We start from the raw sequence: 19,399 nt of genomic DNA, 5'->3' as shown, positions 1-19,399 counted from the left end.
TTTCACCACAGAATAAGCAAAATATTCTTCTGGGTTGATCCCCGAATCTTCCGCCGAAGCCCCTGGCGCCTCTGCCTTTTGGAGCTGGTGGTCGGAAGGAGCTTTGCTGTTGCCCCGAAGCCTGTGAGGAGTACTGTGGCCTTTGCTGCTGGCTCCCCTTATCATCATTTTGATTGGAATTATGAATTGATCTGACATGCCTCGGATAGAATCTTCCTCCGAAGCCCCTGGTCATCTCAGAAAATCTGAAGGCCTCCTCCCTTCTTTGGCGAAAATCATTGTCAGCTCGAATATATTCATCCATCTTCTGGAGCAGCTTCTCCAGCGTTTGTGGTGGCTTCCTGGCAAAATACTGCGCTGATGGCCCTGGCCGAAGCCCCTTGATCATGGCCTCAATGACAATCTCATTGGGCACTGTCGGCGCCTGTGCCCTTAAACGCAGAAACCTTCGGACATATGCCTGAAGGTATTCTTCGTGGTCCTGGGTGCACTGGAAAAGGGCCTGAGCAGTGACCGGCTTTGTTTGAAACCCTTGGAAACTAGTTATGAGCATATCCTTCAGTTTCTGCCAAGAAGTGATTGTCCCTGGCCGAAGAGAAGAGTACCAGGTCTGAGCAACACTTCTGACGGCCATGACGAAGGATTTTGCCATGACTGCCGTATTGCCACCGTATGAAGATATTGTTGCCTCGTAGCTCATTAGGAATTGCTTCGGGTCTGAGTGACCGTCATATATGGGAAGCTGGGGTGGCTTGTAAGTCTGTGGCCAAGGTGTAGCCTGCAATTCTGTTGAAAGAGGAGAAGCATCATCAAAAGCAAAGTTTCCATGATGGAGATCTTCATACCAGTCGTCCTCATTGCGGAAATCTTCCTGATGAAGCTCTCTGCGTGGAGGCCTTCGGGTTTGATCGTCTTGAACGAAATGACGGACCTCTTCCGAAGCTTCATCTATCTGTCTCTGAAGATCAGCTAGACGAGCCATCTTTTCCTTCCTGCGCTGAACTTGTTGCTGAAGGATCTCCAAATTTTGAATTTCCTGATCAAGATCATCATCCGGAGGTGTTGGACTGACATCCTTCCTTTTCTGGCTTCGGGCTTCTCTAAGAGAAATAACATCCTGATTGGGATCCAGCGACTGCAGTGTGCCAGCTCCTGTTGTTGAAGCCTTCTTCGGCGGCATGACGAAGGTGACGCTCGTCGAAGGTATTCAAAGCTCAAGAAATGGAAGTGAGTTCACCGGAGGTGGGCGCCAATGTTGGGGACTTGTTCTCAAGTGCTAAGAGTTTAAGAACAAGGCAACATAGAAAATGTTAATCGTTAATGCCCTTCGTCCTCCGAAGCACTATTTCCCTTAGGACATAATGACTTGCGGACGAAGGTTATGAAGGACATACCTTCATAAATTAATCAAATAATGACGAAGGATAAAATATGAAGAATGTAAAGGAAAACATGAACAATCATTTATTATTATTGAGTATAAACAAAAATATTATTGAACAACAGGTGTACCTTCAATCGGAAGGAAATGATTGTACAAGCGTGACGCAAAAAGCGAATGCCAAGTCAGTGTGAACAGTACGGGGATACTGTTCACCTATTTATAGACACGGGACACAGCCCTTACAAAATTACATTCATGCCCTTTACATCTGACAATAACTCTATAGTAATCTATTGAGGTCTGAATAGCCTTTTCATCTTTAAGTCGGTTCCACTCTCTGCTGTTACGCCGAAGCTTTCCTGCTCAACACCTTCGGCTCTGTATCAAGCTTCGTATTATTCCGGTCTGCTGCAATGCCGATTTTAGTCTGAGGGTACCTGTTCACATATTGTACTACAGAAATACTGTTAAATTCTGTTTTTGAGGACCTTCGGACGCCGAAGGTCCCCAACAGTAGCAACAATGCGTCTACGGTATGAGTGCCGAAAGCGACTGTGTCAATCCGTTGGCTGACGATGGATCGTACTCGGACGCCGGAACTGTTGTCCCTACGTCGTCGCACGCAGTCGCCCCATCAGGATAGGATAGCTGGATAGGAAGAGAACCCCGGAAAGCAGAGCTGTTAATCTCCCGGGTGGGACCCTCCTGACGGCGGCTGGCCGAAGGAGCATCCACAGCCACGACATGACCATTGCCCCCGCCTCCGAGCTGTTGGTCGGACGGACCACTTGCGCTTGCGCCTTGGAGCAGCGATCCTTTTCGCCTCCTGGTCCTGGAGGACCGCTCCCACCCACCCACCCGCAGACGCGCGCCTCCACCTCCAAGTATTTGATCGCGCGCAGCGCAGAGGCGCACGACTCGGCCCGCCGCGACGGCGACGGCGACACCCCCCGGCTGGCCGTGTGTGGCCTGCTCCTCCCCCGCCGCACGTTCCCGCCGGCTCGTCTGCCACCACTGGTTTTCGAGTGGCAGGCGAATTTCCATCACCCTTCCCCTTCTTTTTCTGAAGTCGAGGAGGGTGCCGGCTGCCGGGTTTGTCAGGGGTCAGCGCGGAAATACGAGCGACGACGGGAGCGTTTTCTGCCTGGTTTTCTCGCTACAAGACGCGGGTTGGGTTTAGCGTCACAAGACTACTAACTATATACCGGTAATGATGATATGATCGTTCGCTTGCCGTTTCAAAACACGATGCGAGTTTGCCGCGTATTTGTGGTCCGAGGCTGAATCTTTTCACCCCCTCCTCTTTTTTTTTAAAAAAAAATATGTGGCTTGAATCTTTTCTCTCCTCTTCTACAGAAAAAAAGGAGAGTTTATGTGGCCTGAATCTCACACTCCAATGACGACGCAGAAATTTGATTCAGAAGATCTAAGTTTGACAGCATCGTTCGTTCGCTCGCAAGTTGGAGGAAACGGGGGGTGCTTGTGGTTCAGGTAGATCGCTTGCCGTCTGCGTCTGGGCCAAGCGAAGCGGCCGAGCGATCCCTGTTCGGTGAGTGGGGGCCACATGTCCGGCCGGCCACGGGTGCGATCAGACTCGGAGCCGCCGCCGCGCCCACGGTGCGCGCTGCGAGGTCGCGGCGTCGCGGCCACACGTCTAGCGAGCACGGCCGGGAAAATGATATCTGTTCAGACCACCACTCGGATAAAGCGTACCAACTGCAGTCGGTGTCCGTTTCTTCTCCGGGGACTGTAATTGTACAACTGTCCAAACAGGTGGGCTAATAACTAAATCAATTTTCAGTTAACATCTTAGCTGCAGCGCTAGCCAGCTACTCCACCAGTAGTTTGCAAAAAAAACACGACCGATGAGGTGTGTGTCCAGTTTAGCAACCAGGTTTAACAAACTCGCTCACAAATTTGGGAATTTTTTTTTTGCTGTAGCCCGTCTACAAACTAGGATGTTTGCAGCACCTCACAAAAGTAGATAAAACGTTACCTAGTGGATCTGCAGGTAAGGTCTATCCTTCTTTTTGTGAGGGGCTGTAACCATCCTGGTTTGTAGTCGGGCGGCTGCAGCATTTTTTCTCTCGAAATTGGAACGTTGCCGGCTGCACCAGACCCGTCTTGGAACGGGTGCCGAAGCGGGGAGGGGTTGATGTCTTGATAAATTTGGAGCGCTGATACACTACTCCAGTGATAGACTTTGATACGACTAAAATCATGTAATGACTCATAATTTACAGTTCAGAACAAGAGACAACAACAGCCATATGTTTGAAATTGGTGTTACTTCAGGTGGATCGTACGTGAAACATTTTCCTTGTATTCCGGCGCGGTCCATTAAAAAAAATTCGACGGGATACTACATACACTACCAACCAAGCTGGAGAGCACGAACCTGGTCTCTCTAAACTAAACTAAGCTAATGCAAAGGTGATGTGTATTGCAAGCTAAAGAATAATAAGGTAATAACTTTGTGCTGCTTTTGTCGTCGCGACGGTACATGACAAAGCCGTAGGACGTGGCAGGACGAGAAACCATTTGGCTCTGTGGCATGCGGACTCATGTTGATGGAAACGGCTTTATTTCGTGTCCATTGGAACGAACGAACGAATGAATAAAAGAATTGATATATCAATAATTTCGAGCGACTTGGTCTGGAGTCCAACCAACCTCACTCCTCCCACCTGATCGAGCAGAAGAGCACTTCCAAAAGTCGGTGTTCAGATTCAGAAAGCAAGTGCCATGCTCTATCCAATCCATCTACTCTATTCGGATATACTAAAAGATAGAAATATGCTGGAATTTTGTTTGCAAACATCCACGACGACCCATCCACGAATAAAGCGTTGCAAATCTTGGTGGTGACTGTCTGACTGATATGTCACCTCCATGTTTTCATGATGATCCAACTCTGACCAAACCAAAAACATGTTCAAATAAATGATCCATCCGATCCGAAGTTGCAAACACCACCTGAAATTGAAAAAACCCAGCCGCCGAACGAACGAACGAGCAAGGCCTATAAACCTCCTCACATCACAGTCACCACACCACTCGCCACGCCTTCGCCGCCTATAAACCGCCACCACTAGCCCCCCCTGCTCCGAGGACCACAGGAGCCCACGGCACGGCGACGCCATCGACCTCACTCCATCCCTCCCTCCCTCCCTCCCTCACTCCTCCTCTTCGCCGCCTCGCAAGCAATGGCGGTGGCGCGGCTACGCGCGGTCGCCGCCGCCGTGCTGCAGCCGGCGCTCGCCGCGGGCGGCCGCGGCGAGAGGCGGCCGCTCGGGACGGCGGCGGAGGTGGCCGCGGGCGCGGGCCCGGGGGCTGCGAGGTGGGAGCTCTTGGGCGCGCGGGAGTACTACGACTACCGCCGCGCCATGTACGGCGACATCACGCACAAGGCCATCCTCGTCGACGCCGCCGGCACGCTGCTCGCCCCCACCGAGCCCATGGCGCAGGTCCGATCCGCTCGCCCCCGCCCCCGCCCTCGCTCTCTGGCTCGCGTCCTTCGCGGCTGCGTCGCGTGCCCGGTTCGTTGCCTGCTGCTGCATGTGCGGTCGGGCGGTAGCGATTGCTGCGGCATGCAGGTTGATTTCGGCTCAGCCATGCGCGCTCTGTGTGGCGCGCGGGGTGACTGGAGTTGATCTCATCTGCTGTTTCTCTCCACTGTATATGCGGTCTCGGGCTGTTTCGTACCCAGGAGGAGCTATGAGTTGCACTTGCACAACATGTTCTTGTTCTCTCTGACGCGTTTAATTAATTAAGTATGTATTCTGATGTCTGCTTTTTTAAATACAAACAAACGTCTATTTCAGGTGTACAGGACGATAGGCCAGAAGTACGGAGTGAATTACTCAGAGGATGAGATTCTGATGCGGTACCGGCTAGCTTATGCGCAGCCATGGGGTCGATCGCGTCTGAGGTAAGCCCCACTCGACTTGTGACTGTTCATCGTAGTTTGACACATGTCTCGTGCTTTTGCGTAAATTCAAACGAATCCTGGACCTATGGTATTAAAAGTGGTTACAAGCTGCTGATCGTTCACTTCAGAGGCTTCAATCTTTTGGAACAACCAGATTCGAAGTGCTTCCCTGCATGCAAACCAGGGGAAATTTAGTGCCGTAAGCAATTTTATAGCTGGGAGAACAAGTCAGTAACTGGGATAGTTGTATCATCACAAATCTTCCAGATCTGGTCCCGAGAACAGGATTCGCTCCCAAACAGCATAGTTCTGCTGCTTTATTTATGCCACTGCTAAAAAATACCCCCCACCCACCAAAAAAGAAGGAACACTCATTCCTAGGTTCCTGCATCTACAAGGGTGTAGGTTTATGCGTTATAGGACAACAAATACTGCACAGTTGACAAAAGTCACTTGATCTGGTTTTGTGTGATTTTCAAGCATACTCCTACATAATGATAAAGTACTTCCAGGCTCTTTCTTTACACCTATCAAGAGAAATATCTTGGTCAATAATTATGGCCACCGATTTTTCTCAACATATCTGATCACCTGGGCGGTGGTCCAAAGTAGTACTGCTTCTTTCATTTCATTTGTCTTCAGCTCATCTTGCCTGCCCACTTATGTACAAGCAGAACGAACTAATTTGCGTTTGTTATCTTACTAAAAAGAGCTGTGCCTGGGAGCCCTGCACTGCAGCCCTCCCGACCACGCTATTGCTTGGACTTGAACAGTTGGACTGCAACTGAAATCCCAATCCTAACGCATCTGGGTTTCTCCAGGTATGTCGATGACGGAAGGCCCTTTTGGCAACATATAGTGAGCTCATCTACCGGCTGCTCAGATCTACAGTATTTCGAGGAACTGTACCAGTACTACACAACTGAGAAGGTGAGATACAGTGTGCAATCGAACCGGGTTTTGGCCTTCTCCTTTTTGGTATATACTACTACTGTGTTTGCTAAGCTTACGAGATGTGGTACGTTTGCTAGGCCTGGCGTCTCTGCGACCCAGACGCTGGACGTGTTTTCGAGGCGCTGAGGAGGGCTGGCGTCAAAACAGCCATCGTGTCCAACTTCGACACTCGTCTTCGGCCGCTTTTACAGGCGCTGAAATGCGACGGCTGGTTCGACGCAGTTGCTGTGTCTGCTGAGGTTGGTTTCCGTTTCAGAGTATTCCTTGGATGGATGACCTTGTTTTACTGGCTAAACTCTGACCCTTGGATGCTGCTCAACTTCCAGGTTGCAGCAGAAAAGCCGAACCCCACAATATTCTTGAAGGCCTGCGAGCTGCTAGGAGTGAAACCTGAAGAAGCGGTGCACATTGGTGATGACCGTAGGAACGACTTATGGGGAGCGAGGGATGCAGGCTGCGATGCCTGGCTTTGGGGCAGTGACGTTTACTCCTTCAAGGAGGTATATTTTTTCCTTCTTGTTGTTGAACACTCTCATCGATTTCCATGGCGCTGGATCTAAAATCTACCTAGCACAAATCAAATCCTAGTTTAGTTTACAGTGATTCAACATCTATCAGCTATATGTTTTCTGTTCGAATTCATCAGGATTTAGATTTACAAACAGTGGCATTGCATAGCTTGGCCCAGGATCCCCTGCAGCCGTTTTTTTTTATATCTTCACCGCTTTTCCGAAGCGTGATTTTTTTTTTTGCGCTGATCTGTTTGTAAACTGCATTGCAGATCGCGGAGAGGATCGGAGTTGAGGTGTAGCAAGTTGTTTCTCCTCGGTCGGCGCCACTTACCCCGGGCGTCTTGTACATATTCCCAAGAGAAATAACAAGAGCATCAGTTTCTCCTGTGTGCGACTGTGCCAGGCCTTTTGTAGCAAATACCGATGTGCATTTCCACGCTTCCCTGTAGCAAATACTGATGTGCAGGAGCTCTGTCCGGGTTGAATTCACAGAGAAGAGGGTACCAAAAAGGACAGCTAAAATGCAATACAGAGAAACAAGAACAGCAAACTCACACAAATAATGGCGAAAGCTTCTCTTTTGCTCAACAGCTAAAGAATCGCGACTGACTCTTGGCGCCTGCCGTGCACGACATATCGATTTGGTCACATCAATTGCTTTGCGAATTATTCTCTCCATAACTTTTAGTTGTCGCTAGATAGTTTAATTTTGCACTAAGAAACGGTAAATATAAAAGATCGGAGGTGGTACTAATTTAGCCATTCCTTACGGATCACGGGCGGCTATGATTTACACGCACTGCTAAATGGTTTTAGAATTTGTTGGCCGAACGGAGGCTCCGTTTGCGGCCTAAAATTCTACACCAACTCTCACCAAATGTGTCATGGCAATTCGACATGGTACATGTTCAAAATCTATTTGCATAAAATGTGTGCAACAAGTATAGGTAACCGTTGGTTCGTGCTTCTCATATGGTGTGACTGTGACATGTAGTTACGATTTTGAACGGAAGGCCCTTCGAGGAACTATGCACTGATATCCGACTGAAAACTTGAGGTACAGCAAACAATCATATGCTTGGTTAACCCTTTACTCAATGAGGAAGAAGCGATCACTCTTTCGGATCTGGTATTAGATTCATTGAGCAGGTACGATAAAGGAAACGCTGAACTGAATCAGACTGCATGGCCCCAGAACACCCAACTGAACAGACCTGAAACACTCTCAAGTCAGTCCCAATCTAGACCCCGACACAATGGCCAAAACAGTGTGGCAAGCAGGTGTACGGAGTGCTGAGAGATCAACATTCACATAACCATAGCATTCCATTCTGCCAAAAAGCCACCGCGGCAATTACGCGAGACCACAACAGCCAAGCCTCCGACCAACCAACATGTTACTCACACGAAGACAGTCACACGGGAGAAGAAGACAAAGACGAGGTGAACTTGGTGACGGCCTTGATGCCCTTGGATGTCCTGGGATGTGATGGTGCCCATCTTATTGTGGCGGATGAACTTGGCAGCCTCGCCGGCAAGTTGTCGTTGATGAGCGAGTTCATGACAGACATGACCTCGCAGGGGATTCCAATACCAGGGTGCACCTGCTTCAGCGATGTAGATCTTGTGCGTCTCCACGCTCTTCTTGCCCTCTTCCCCATTAGTATCCATATGCAGGAAGTGGATGAACAAAATTAGCACAAAACAAAGTATTCTAAGAACAAAACAAGCGAACAAAAGATAGCTTCAGCGCAACTCTAGAAGTAAGGATCCATCAATAGTTGCCAACCTCACCTTGTCCTGTAACATTAAAAATCATGTGCGTATTTAAGGAGCCACACGGTGTAACTGGACTCTTATCTTCCCAGCTTACAAACAAACTGACTTGGTGGTGGTGATAGGAAGTAGACCATAAAAAGGTCCCAATAGCCAAATGAGAGATTCCATGCGGCACACTTTATTGAACAAGTGAGAAGGTAAATAATTGTCAATAACGATTGCTTAGCACGCTGCAAATGGTTCACTGCATTAAGGAAGAAGTTGAAATCAGGCAAAGAGTATCAGCTATTGAGGTTTAGCATTTGGGTGTTCCCTCTTTTTCGTTTTATATTATAGTATGGTATCCCATCATATTGTTGGCTGCTGCTGTTCTTGTCGTTCCTCTGTTTATTTCATTTTGCGATTTTCCTCCTCCTGTGAATTAGCATAAGTCATTCCTTTTGCTCCAAGAAGAACAGGAAATATGCTTTATTACGTGCTACACCAGATCAAGGTTTGGAACATATCCCTTTAGTCTCATCTCATTTACCAGTACGCCCATGAGTTGATACATATCTTCCGCACCATGCTGTGGTTCAGTGCTTGCATAGAATTCAAGAACTTTTCCATTAACCTCAACCCAGCTGCACCCTGGAGTCTTGTTGACACCCCTCTCCCTCATTAGCCCTATCATCCTTGCAGATTCATCCATTTTATCTGAGGTTGCATAAATCTTGGATGACACCACGTAGTTCCACGAGTTTGATGGCTCCAGCTTCATAATCCTATTGATGACCCTCTCACCAACCTCAGTGTTCTTGCATTTCCGGCAAGCAGCAAGCAAAGCGCCTAACATGACGGCATCTACCTTGCCAGGCATTTCCTCAATAAAATCCCATGCTTCTTCTAAATGACCAGCACGTGCCAACAAATCAACAATGCAGGAGTAGTGCTCAATTCTAGGAATGATCTTAAAAACAGGTGTCAGAGAATTGAACAACTGGCGGCCATACTCGAGTAGCCCAGCATGTACACAAGCCGAAAGCACACCTATGAATGTGATATCATCTGGTTGGAGTCCTTTCTCATCTCTCATTAGTTCAAACTGCTGAATGGCATCATAGCCTCGACCGTTGAAGGCAAGTCCACAGATTAATGCATTCCATGAGGCTTCATTTTTGAATGGCATCTTCCCAAAAACATGCGTGGCTTTCTCAAGATCTCCACACTTAGCATACATGTCCACTAAGGCTGTTCCTACATAGACATTGTTGTAGAGGCCTCTGCGCATGGCATACGTATCCAATTCAACTCCAAGCTTCAGTGCACCAACTGCTGCGCAGGATGAGAGGACACCGACCAAGGTTATCTTGTCCGGACACAGCCCAGCTTCCCTCATGCTGTGAAACAAGGCTATCGCTTCATTTGACATGCCATTTTGCGCATACCTGCATCAGCTGATATACCATTTGTAAATTATCAGGCCAAAAAATGGATCTTTAATCAGCATTTCTTTGCAACAATAACATAAGCGTGTCGCCATATACTTACCCGGTGATCATGGCATTCCATGCCACGACATCCTTGTGTCTGATGCCATCAAACACACGCCGTGCCTCTGCCATCTCTCCACACTTCTCATACATCCCCACAAGTGCTGACCCAATGAGCGAGTCCACCTCCATCCCCGCAGACCTCACCCACTCCTCCACCCACCTCCCAAGCACCAAATTGCCAGCGTCCCTGCAAGCTGTGAGCACAACCGCCAGAGTCACCCCATTGGGTGCCACTGCGCCCTCGGTGACCATCGACCGCAACATCCCTTCAACCTCGGCCACCATCCCTGCCCGTTCGTATGCCTTCACCATCGAGTTCCAAGAGACGACATCCCGGTGGGAAATTCCGTCGAACACCCTGCGCGCGGCGAGGTGATCATCAAGGCAGGAGTACATGGTGATGAGGGAGTGGACGGTGTGGTCGTGGTCACCGAGACCGATCTTCTCGAGGAGAGCATGGGCGGACCGGGCGAGGGCCGGTGCCGGGCAGCGCGCCGCGGCGAGGAGGAGGAAAGGGAGGGTGTATGCGTCGGGTCGGACGCGGACCTCGGCGCGGAGCATGCTGAGGAAGAGGCGAAGGGAGGTGTCCGGGCGCGATGAGGCGAATAAGCGGATTGTGACATTGTAGGTGAAGGCGGTGGGCGCCGGGTGGGAGGAGAGGAGGAGGAGGGCATAGTTGGCGGCGGAGGCAGAGGCGGAGCAGGAGAGGGAGAGGAGTTTGGAGAGGAAATGATTGTAGGGGAATGGGCTGTTTGAACGTGCGAGGATGTGGGCATGGAGCTGCTTGACGGAGGCGAGGGAACGGCAGCGCGACAGGAGCGTAGAGAGCGCGGCGGCGGCAAAGGCGGTGGTATTGGTGGAGGCGGCGGAATGCATTGCTTTGAAGGTGGCGTGGATGTCGACAAAGCTCAGGAGTCAGGACTCAGTTGTGGTCTGAGCTTTGTGAAGGGAATTCTGGCCAATGATGTCGGTTGTTGTACGAAGTGCCTATTTAGTGCTAGTTTGGCAAGCCCAATTTTTTATGGGATTTTTAATTTTTTAAAGGAAAATGAACTAATTTTTCTTAGTAAAACGAAAAACCTTTGGAAAAATAAGGTTTTTAAACTAACTTTTATGAAGAAAACGTGTAACAAATATGCTACAGAATTATTATCCTTATGGTCATGCTTCGAAGATTTACTTACATTCATGAAGCTACTAACTGCATCATCTATGGTGTACTCCTTCCGATCCTAAATTAAAATCCGTTTTAGTTAATTAATTGGTTCACACAATACTTGATGTATGCATTTTAAATATGCGTCTAGGTTTATTTTCATCTATTTGAATATAGACATAAAAATTATGAGGTAAAATGACTACTATTTTATGAAGTAGAAAGTAATATTTTCTGCATTTCTGTATCATGACAGGGCTTCAAATTCGGAAAGTTAATAAGTAGAGGATGCTCAGAAGATAAGGAGTGTGATAGATTGGTTGCTCCACCGTCTCCAAGATGTTCCTGCTTCTTGTGCTATAGTAAATACGATGCCAAAGGAAATACAAATAACAAGTCAACAAATACAAATAACAACTCAACCAACTGTAGATTCTGAACCGATAAGTAGAACATCAAGCCAAAAAGGTAACATACAGACGTTAGACTACCATGAGAGATAACTTTTTAGTGTTCTGGTGTTATGCTATAGATAGGGTTGAAAACTAACGGAAAAAATCTCGTTCCGTACTGTTTTCTATATTTGATCCGATTTTTTCCGTATTTACGGAAAAATATGGAAACGGGACGGAAACGAGAGAGGGCTTATTCCGTCCGTTTTTGCGGGATCCTTTTTTTCCCGGATTGAATCCGTATTTATTCCGTATTTGACAAATATGGGATGAGCTTAATATGCATTAGTATATAAACTAAATCCTCGTGTATTTAGGTGACAAATTATAGCACAATTGACCATTGTAACCACCGGGTTTTTTTTCAAATGACAAGTGATCTAAAATCTTAAAAAACATCGGATGTAGCAACCAAACAACAATAGAATTTTGTCTCTCTATATCTATTTGTTTTATGTTATTGTTCTGCCAACCAATCACTAGTCAAACATCAATAACATTTCTATGTGTATTAAATTATGAGTTTCTGTTAGTATTTTCGTTTCCGTTCGTTTTCGCAATTCTGTTTACTACGCTCTTGTTTCCGTTCCCGACTATTCTGGACTCGATCCCGTTTCCGGTGATAAAATGCGGATACGGAAACGGGAGAGGGGTTTTTTCGTCCGTTTTCATCCCTAGCTATAGATTGTGAGGCTAGCTCCAGCAAGAGACTCTAAATGGTTCTGTACCCTAAATATAGAGGATCAAATGGTCCTCTACGCTCTCCAGCAGCGTCCTCTAAACGATCCTCTAAATTTAGAGGACGCTGCTGAATTTTCTATACATAGAGTTTCTCTAAACGGTTCTCTATCCATTTGAATACTTCAAATAACCGGTTTAACAAAACTAAAATATGTACAATATATTTGAGAATATGACAAATACGTATGTACAAAAAATAAAAATAAAAAATGCCTCTAATATAAATATTTGAGTATAGAGGACGTGATTTAGAGGACGTTGTTGGAAAGAAAGAAGATATAGATGATGAAATCTTTTAGAGGAGACTGTAAAGGACAGATATAGAGGATATTGTTGGTAAATTTATTTTTAGATATTGAGATTGATAATATATGTGGTGTTCGTTTTTATAAAATCGTTGCACAGTAACATTTTGACAAATATTTTATGTACTGTTATAACACACGAGCTGAGATAAAACTTATCTTATCTATAATATGCTTAAAGCACCAGTTTTAACGGTCGTCTGCTGACTGTGTCGGGCCAATCCGTTAGTCTGTCAGCTCATTTGATTAAATCAGCGTAAAATATTAAAAAACGGTGCAAGGAGGTGGAGTTCGAACCCATGCCCCGATAGAAGAAGGGTGTGAGACACTGGATAAAGTTGTCTAACCAGTAGAACATCATACTCAAATGTTTTTAATATTGAATATAAATTGTATATATATACGTTTTTTTGTAAAATAAAAATATATAATCGTGTAGGGCCCGGCCAGCACTACGGACCAAGGCTACAGCCCAAGCACGACACCTCGTTCTTGGCCCTTACAAGTATTAGGTCGTTTCTGAGACCACATTGGCGCAATGGACTCCATGGTGTTTGAGTTTGCTGAATTGGATGGAGCAACAATAATTTGTCACACTAACAGTAAAATAAAATGTTATTTGTTGATTTTAAACGTTAGTGATTGCTACAAAGTATTATAATTTATATGGAGCGCATCCAGTTTTTATTGATGTCTTACTTTAGCAATCACTCCATATTTTGATTTATCTTTTTTATAAGTTTGAGTTCATGTGACTTATTTTAGAAACTTGAGCTCACAAACTTTCTCTTATTTGACCTATGTATGGTGGAATCATGTCATTTTATAATCTCTATTCATTCAGTTAGATATTGTGAACTCCCTTCTAATCGTTCACTTTATTGGCCGTGTTGTACCAATACATATTGGATGGAGTAAACAATAACATCAGTTAGCCAAATAAAAAAATATTATATGGAGAGCGGAGACAATTAATAAAAAATCTTGATTTTTTTTTGAAAAATATTATACGGAAAACGGAGACAATCAATAAAAAAAACTTGATTTTTTTGTGTGGATAGTTTACATCGGTATTGTTGTAAGCCGTCGCAACGCACGAACAATCGACTAGTTTTTTTTATTTACGTGCAATTTTCGTAGCAACGCATAAAGAAATGCTTATAATTTCGTAAAAGCCCGGCCCTCGATCCCAATTCCCAATGAAAAACCCAGTTCATGGATCGAGCTGCTTCACCTAAACATCTAAAGAGCCACGTAGTTCCTTCCCTCTCTAAACATCTAAACGGCCCAAACAATGCAGATCTTGGGCTGGGCCGATATAGTGCCTAGCGTCGACAGTCGACGCGTACAGGAAGCGCTAGAACAACGCGACCGCCGCCGCCGACGACGACGACTCAGCTACTCGCCTGGTGATGGGGGTCGAACTGGCGCAACCGACCGCCGCCGCGGCTGCGGTGACCACCGCTGAGCAGGCTCAGGATCTCATCGACGTAAGTTACTAAGCCCCAACACCAACCCCAACCCCAAACCTCCTCCTCCGCCACCGGCTTATCATCGAGCTCTGGTTCCCCTTGTTCGTATGCTCTACTGTATACTGAGCTGGGTACTTGGCTCCATTAACTTGCCAGGCCGCTAGGTACGACGACTTGGAGGACGTCGTCGCCCTGTTCTCCGCTGGTGTCTCGCTGGACTCCACAGATTCGCAAGGCCGCACAGGTTAGGTTGGGTTCGATTCTACGGACTCATCCACTGCCCTAAGTGATCTTACTTCGCTGTTTACAAGAGTATAACACAGGGCTCAGTTCAGTTGTGGTGACTGTCATACACTTGCATAGAATAAAGTGGAATTATGTAGTACAATTGTAGAAGTATGCAGTATGCATATCTGTTTGGTGAACAATAAACTAGTATATATTAACTGAGGTACAGTTGCTCCTTGATTGAAGATTTATACTGTCCTACATTCTACACTTCTACAGTGTGTCAATGAGCCTTTTTGTCTCCGTTCGTAGTCTTATCAACCTAGTATGATTTAGTTACAAATCACCAAAGGACTGCCTAGACTCTTAAACTGTGCAAAACTGGAACAGTTAAATTTCATCTGAAGCCTGTTGATGGACTTGTTAGCTGGTTTTCTTACCGAATAGATTACCTAAACTCTTAAACTGTGTGAAACTGGATTAGTTAAATTTCATCTAAAGCCTGCTGACGGACTTAATGGCCGGTTTCCTTACTGAATATATTACCGAAGCTCTTAAACTGTGAGAAACTGGAATAATTAAAGCTCATATGAATTCTGAAGCCCGCTGGAAGACATGCTGGCTGGGTTTTCATCAAAGAGTAATGTCAAATTCTTGTGCTAGTGGTCATTAACTAACATTTTCCATATTTTCGTTCAGCTCTTCACATGGCTTCTGCCAATGGTCACCTTGCTGTGGTGGAATACTTGATTCAAAATGGAGCGGTATAAAGCTACCTTTTCTTGTACAATAATTTAACATGTCGGACAAGATTAGATGTCATCGTTTCATAATTTCAACTACTTCTAGGCCCTGTCGCAATATGTTTTTTTTCCTTATCAGAGAAAGGACAATCCGATTTCTATTGGAAGTCAATTGAGGTCCTTTTCATTTTGATTGGACTACCAGCTATGAAAAAGATCCACTAATCAATCTAACCTGAATAGAAATATCTCTACTACAGACAGTCAGACACCATGCAAGTTAACCACAAGCAAAGCCTGAACCCTTTGAAGTTTCATTTTGTTTTTTTTGGACTAGTCTCATAAGTTCGGTTTGTGACTGCATAACTTCAAATTCAGAATGTTAATGCCACCAACATGGAGAAGAACACACCACTCCACTGGGCATGCCTTAATGGACGTATAGAGGTAAAATTAGTAGCTTCGTTGTTCTGCTTTCCCGTGCAGATGTAAATACATTCAGTGACACTGCTGCTTAACTAACCCAGGTAATCAGGGCTTTGATCTCAGCGGGGGCTAGCGTGAGTGCTCTGAACAGGTAAACTCAATCTAAACGACCACGTCTCACGGCGCGACATCATCATGGATGCATTTTTTTCCCATCACTGTGTATGAAATTAATAAGCTGGACAATGATTGTGTTTTTTTTTTCATGGCATGATTTGTGTTCTGCAGCCACGAGAAAACGCCAATGGACGAAGCGGTGACCACAGGCAAGATGGACGTGATCGACGCGATCGGTGCGGCAGTAGCTCAAGCCGAGCTCGACGCCGTTACTGTCTCCTAAAAGGACCTGATGAGTACCTGGAGCTTTGAATGACTTGCAGCCTTGTTCTTATCTCCCAGCGGTTCTGTCTGTATCACTCGCGAACCTGGATCCCCCGACGGGCCAGTATCCGGGCAATATCTATACTGACGGCAATCGCCTGTTAGTGTCATTGGCACGAGGACCCGACCTGTCGTTGTAAACCAGATGTGCAGATGTCAAAGATCAGGATTTTCTCCTACAAATGTTGTAGGGCCGTTGCTTGTTCTCCCAGGCAACCTTCGTTTTCCTTTGGGTTCCCTTGGCTCCAAGTAGCAGCGAAACGGGATCCGCACCTCCACCCTCTGTGTTTTTTTTTCTTCTCGAAATTCAGCTTTTGTTGCCTTTAAAATTGGAATGCAATGTCGTGTCCCTGTTTGAGGGTTGTTTTTATTGATGAAACGCTGCAATCAAGGATTCTCTCCACTTGGTTAGTGCTACTGTATTGGTCTACTGAATTGGAAAATACTCCTCCATAGGCGTTTTGGACCATGCCCCCCCACTCGCTAGTTGGTCGCTCCACTCTGCGCTTTTGGTTGGGCCTATCTGGACGAAAGCACAGTGTCACGGAGGCACGGAGCCCGTTCCGCTCAGCTGCGACGATCCGTGGCTGTGCGCCTGTGCCAGAACAGACACACACAATCGGACGGATTTCTCGTCCTCATCCGTATCTGGTCTCTGCAGCAGCCGTCACCGCTGCTGCTTCGGCAGCTTGACTGACACAGCCAGAATCACCGTGCGTTCGTAGTGCTCGTGCATGACCCTTTCTGGTTGGTTTGTGCCGTGACAAGTTGCACGCGTGTCCCCTTCGACGACGGCCCCAGCAAAGCGCTGAGCTCGCTCTCATGGTTCTGTGCCCTGACCCACGAAGGCCTGCGCGCGTCGCTGTCCGTGGCCAGCCTCGGTGTCAGATCAGGCAGGAGGAGCTTCTAGCAAAAGCAACCACTCTGTCCATTGATGAATGGTTGGTTTCGGATGGCATGCTGCGTGCCGACCTCAACCTGGCGGGCGCGGAGTGAGATGCACGAGGCCGCCGCCGCTGGCATGGTTACTCCGCCGGGGCATGCGTGAGACGAAGACGACGAGTACTAGGAATTAATGGCGCGGATGGCCCGTGAGTAGGTGGCAGCAGTGACAGTATATATTCCGGGTACGATACGTAAATACGGGCGGCGTGTGTCGAGATAGAGACCTAGTAGTGTACTATCTGTATTTTGGTTGGCTTGCCTTGCATGCCTGACTGGCACTAATGGCGAGGGCAACGGCGCCGCAATGATGCTGGGTGCGCCGCTGGCCTGACGACGATGCCCACTGGCCACTGCCGGCCTAAGACTGTCTCCAGCAACGTCCCCTAAATTTTATCCTCTAAATGAATATTTTATGTACTTTACAGCACCCTCTAAAAGATTTCATCCTCTATATTTTCTTCGTCTCCAGCAACGTCCTCTAAATTTGATCCCTACATCTACAGTATTACCAGATTTCACGATACATTTATATTATATTTTTCTAGTCGTATACATAATAAAATATTCTTTCTATGCTGTGAAAAATAAATTAAAACTAATTATAATAATTACATTTTGTAAGCTATCCGTCTATCTTCATATTTATTACGTACATATTTTTTACTTATGTATCGGAAGATCCGTCTATCTTCATGTCTGGCTCTAGCATGAGAGTGACGCGCGGCCGCCGTAGCCACCATCGAACGGCTTCAGGAGCTTCCCAGCAAGCGCAGGAGAGAACAGAAGCATGTGCTGCACAGTGGATAGCGAGCCATCGTCTACCCTCCAAATGTAGCGGATGAGGGAGGCCCTGTATTTTTTACCGGAGGGTTTAGCGGATGTTGTTGGACGCGTACCGAACGTCTACGTCCGCTATATTTAGAGTACAGGACGTTTTACCGGCTCTTGTTGGAGATAGCCTAAGACTCTATGAGCTGTGACTGACTGACTGCAGTGCAGAGAGCACTGAGGTCTGCCTTCTGAGCCAGCACCAGCCGCAGTCAGCGAGACGCCAGGAGCTTCCCCTGCCATTGTCCAACGGCACGAGAGTGTATACATGTCCATCTGTGCGTGCCGGGCCAGCCCGGTCCGAGCACGCATTGGCCCGGCCCGACTATAGCGTACTCAGGCACGGCACGGATACACTCTCATGCCTGGCCAGGCTGGCCCGTGGGCTAGAGGAGTCTAGACTCGGGACGCCAGCTGTTATATAGACCGGGCCGGGCTTAGAGCACGGTAAGTCCATCAGTGCGTGTTGGGCCCGTGCCATCTCAAAAAAACCACAGAAATTGTATCATCACAGAAACTTCCTATTTATACACAGAGATTGTACATTGAAATACACATAAATACAATTTAATTCAGCTTTGAAGATACCAAAATAGTATACATAATCTCAGAACAACTATATGAAAAATCTTAGAACATCACAGAACTCAGAACATAAGACAAATAGGTAATATAAAATTTAATTGGAGCCTTAGTGCAATGCTACCTCATTAAAAACCTTTCTAGGTAAAAACTCACACTTGTGAGAAAACCCTAGGAAGGAAAAGAGTACAGTCAGCTCCTTATAAAGTTTACTAGGTGAGTGCCCGTGCGTTGCAACGGGACCACTACATTGCAACCTTTAAGTACAAGGATTTTCCACTTGCAACGGGGCCAGAACCTCCAATGTCTAGGAACATTTCAGAAGAGGCGGAAATCAGAAAGTGAATCGAGTCCTTCGGAAGGACAACAGATTATTGGTTAGATTGCTTCTTGCTTGTGAAATTGATCGAAAAGCAAAGAAGGGCATTGACTTGAAACAATAGGGAAGCGAGGCAGAGCGTTAAGCGGCCTCGCGAACGCCTCCTTTAGAGCTCAGTGGATGTTCTCCTCGTGCCACAACTTTTTCCTTAGCTTGTTCACCTGTAAGACAAAATTGAAAACATTGGACGTCCTCAACAGAAATGCAACAGGCTTACAACTAAACACCAGGTAGAACAATACACACACGTCTTGTTGCAGTGCAGTTTTCCTGTCCCTTCGAAAATGGCTTCTGTTCTTCATGCCTTGAAGCGTCGCATTTGCGGAGGACGCCTTCATGGACACTGGCACCATCTTCGAGCTAGGTGGCCTCCTTTGCTCCTCCATGGCCATGGACAGAGGAAACAACACAAAAAAATTACTCACCCCAAACACATTCCTCTAATCTTCATAAGAACAGATAAGAATACAATAAGAAAGACAAGCTCAAATAATAGTATAATATCAAGTATGTAATATATATTTGGTCTCAAAGTACAAGTTCAACCACCTTCTGCAATAGGCTAACCAACTATAAGGATAACAAAATGTAGCATGTCGTAAGTAT

The 19,399-nt window shown here is 46.5% G+C and overlaps 3 protein-coding genes across 4 annotated transcripts; 2 read left to right on the top strand and 1 right to left on the bottom strand.

Annotated features, from left to right (window-relative positions):
* The first annotated feature begins 4,239 nt into the window (after window positions 1-4,239).
* On the top strand, window positions 4,240-7,350 carry LOC103633527 (haloacid dehalogenase-like hydrolase domain-containing protein 3). Its single transcript, XM_008655211.4, has 6 exons — window positions 4,240-4,851; window positions 5,209-5,315; window positions 6,137-6,245; window positions 6,347-6,508; window positions 6,596-6,769; window positions 7,051-7,350. The coding sequence occupies exons 1-6, from the start codon at window positions 4,591-4,593 to the stop codon at window positions 7,078-7,080; spliced, it is 843 nt and encodes a 280-aa protein (XP_008653433.1). The 5' UTR covers window positions 4,240-4,590; the 3' UTR covers window positions 7,081-7,350.
* A 448-nt stretch (window positions 7,351-7,798) lies between these two features.
* On the bottom strand, window positions 7,799-11,068 carry LOC103633526 (pentatricopeptide repeat-containing protein At2g34400). 2 transcript variants are annotated; one of them, XM_008655210.3, is made up of 3 exons: window positions 10,091-11,068; window positions 8,576-9,996; window positions 7,799-8,433 (listed from the first exon to the last, which is right to left on the bottom strand). In XM_008655210.3, exons 1-2 carry the CDS (start codon window positions 10,969-10,971, stop codon window positions 9,993-9,995), a joined length of 885 nt encoding a protein of 294 aa, XP_008653432.1. In that variant the 5' UTR covers window positions 10,972-11,068; the 3' UTR covers window positions 7,799-8,433; window positions 8,576-9,992. The 2 variants fall into 2 exon arrangements, with proteins under 2 accessions (XP_008653432.1, XP_008653431.1); XM_008655209.4 differs by having other exon boundaries at window positions 8,576-9,987; window positions 10,091-11,060.
* Window positions 11,069-14,060: 2,992 nt separating this feature from the next.
* On the top strand, window positions 14,061-16,492 carry LOC100273326 (Tankyrase 2). The gene is made up of 6 exons (NM_001147767.1): window positions 14,061-14,239; window positions 14,378-14,465; window positions 15,149-15,213; window positions 15,571-15,639; window positions 15,720-15,769; window positions 15,907-16,492. Exons 1-6 carry the CDS (start codon window positions 14,162-14,164, stop codon window positions 16,016-16,018), a joined length of 462 nt encoding a protein of 153 aa, NP_001141239.1. The 5' UTR covers window positions 14,061-14,161; the 3' UTR covers window positions 16,019-16,492.
* Window positions 16,493-19,399: the final 2,907 nt, after the last annotated feature.

The sequence above is a fragment of the Zea mays genome, chromosome 7, assembly GCF_902167145.1.
Source record: "Zea mays cultivar B73 chromosome 7, Zm-B73-REFERENCE-NAM-5.0, whole genome shotgun sequence".
Classification (NCBI taxonomy): Eukaryota; Viridiplantae; Streptophyta; class Magnoliopsida; order Poales; family Poaceae; genus Zea; species Zea mays.
Note: the sequence above shows the minus strand (reverse complement) of the source record. Positions and strands in the feature narration are given on the sequence as shown.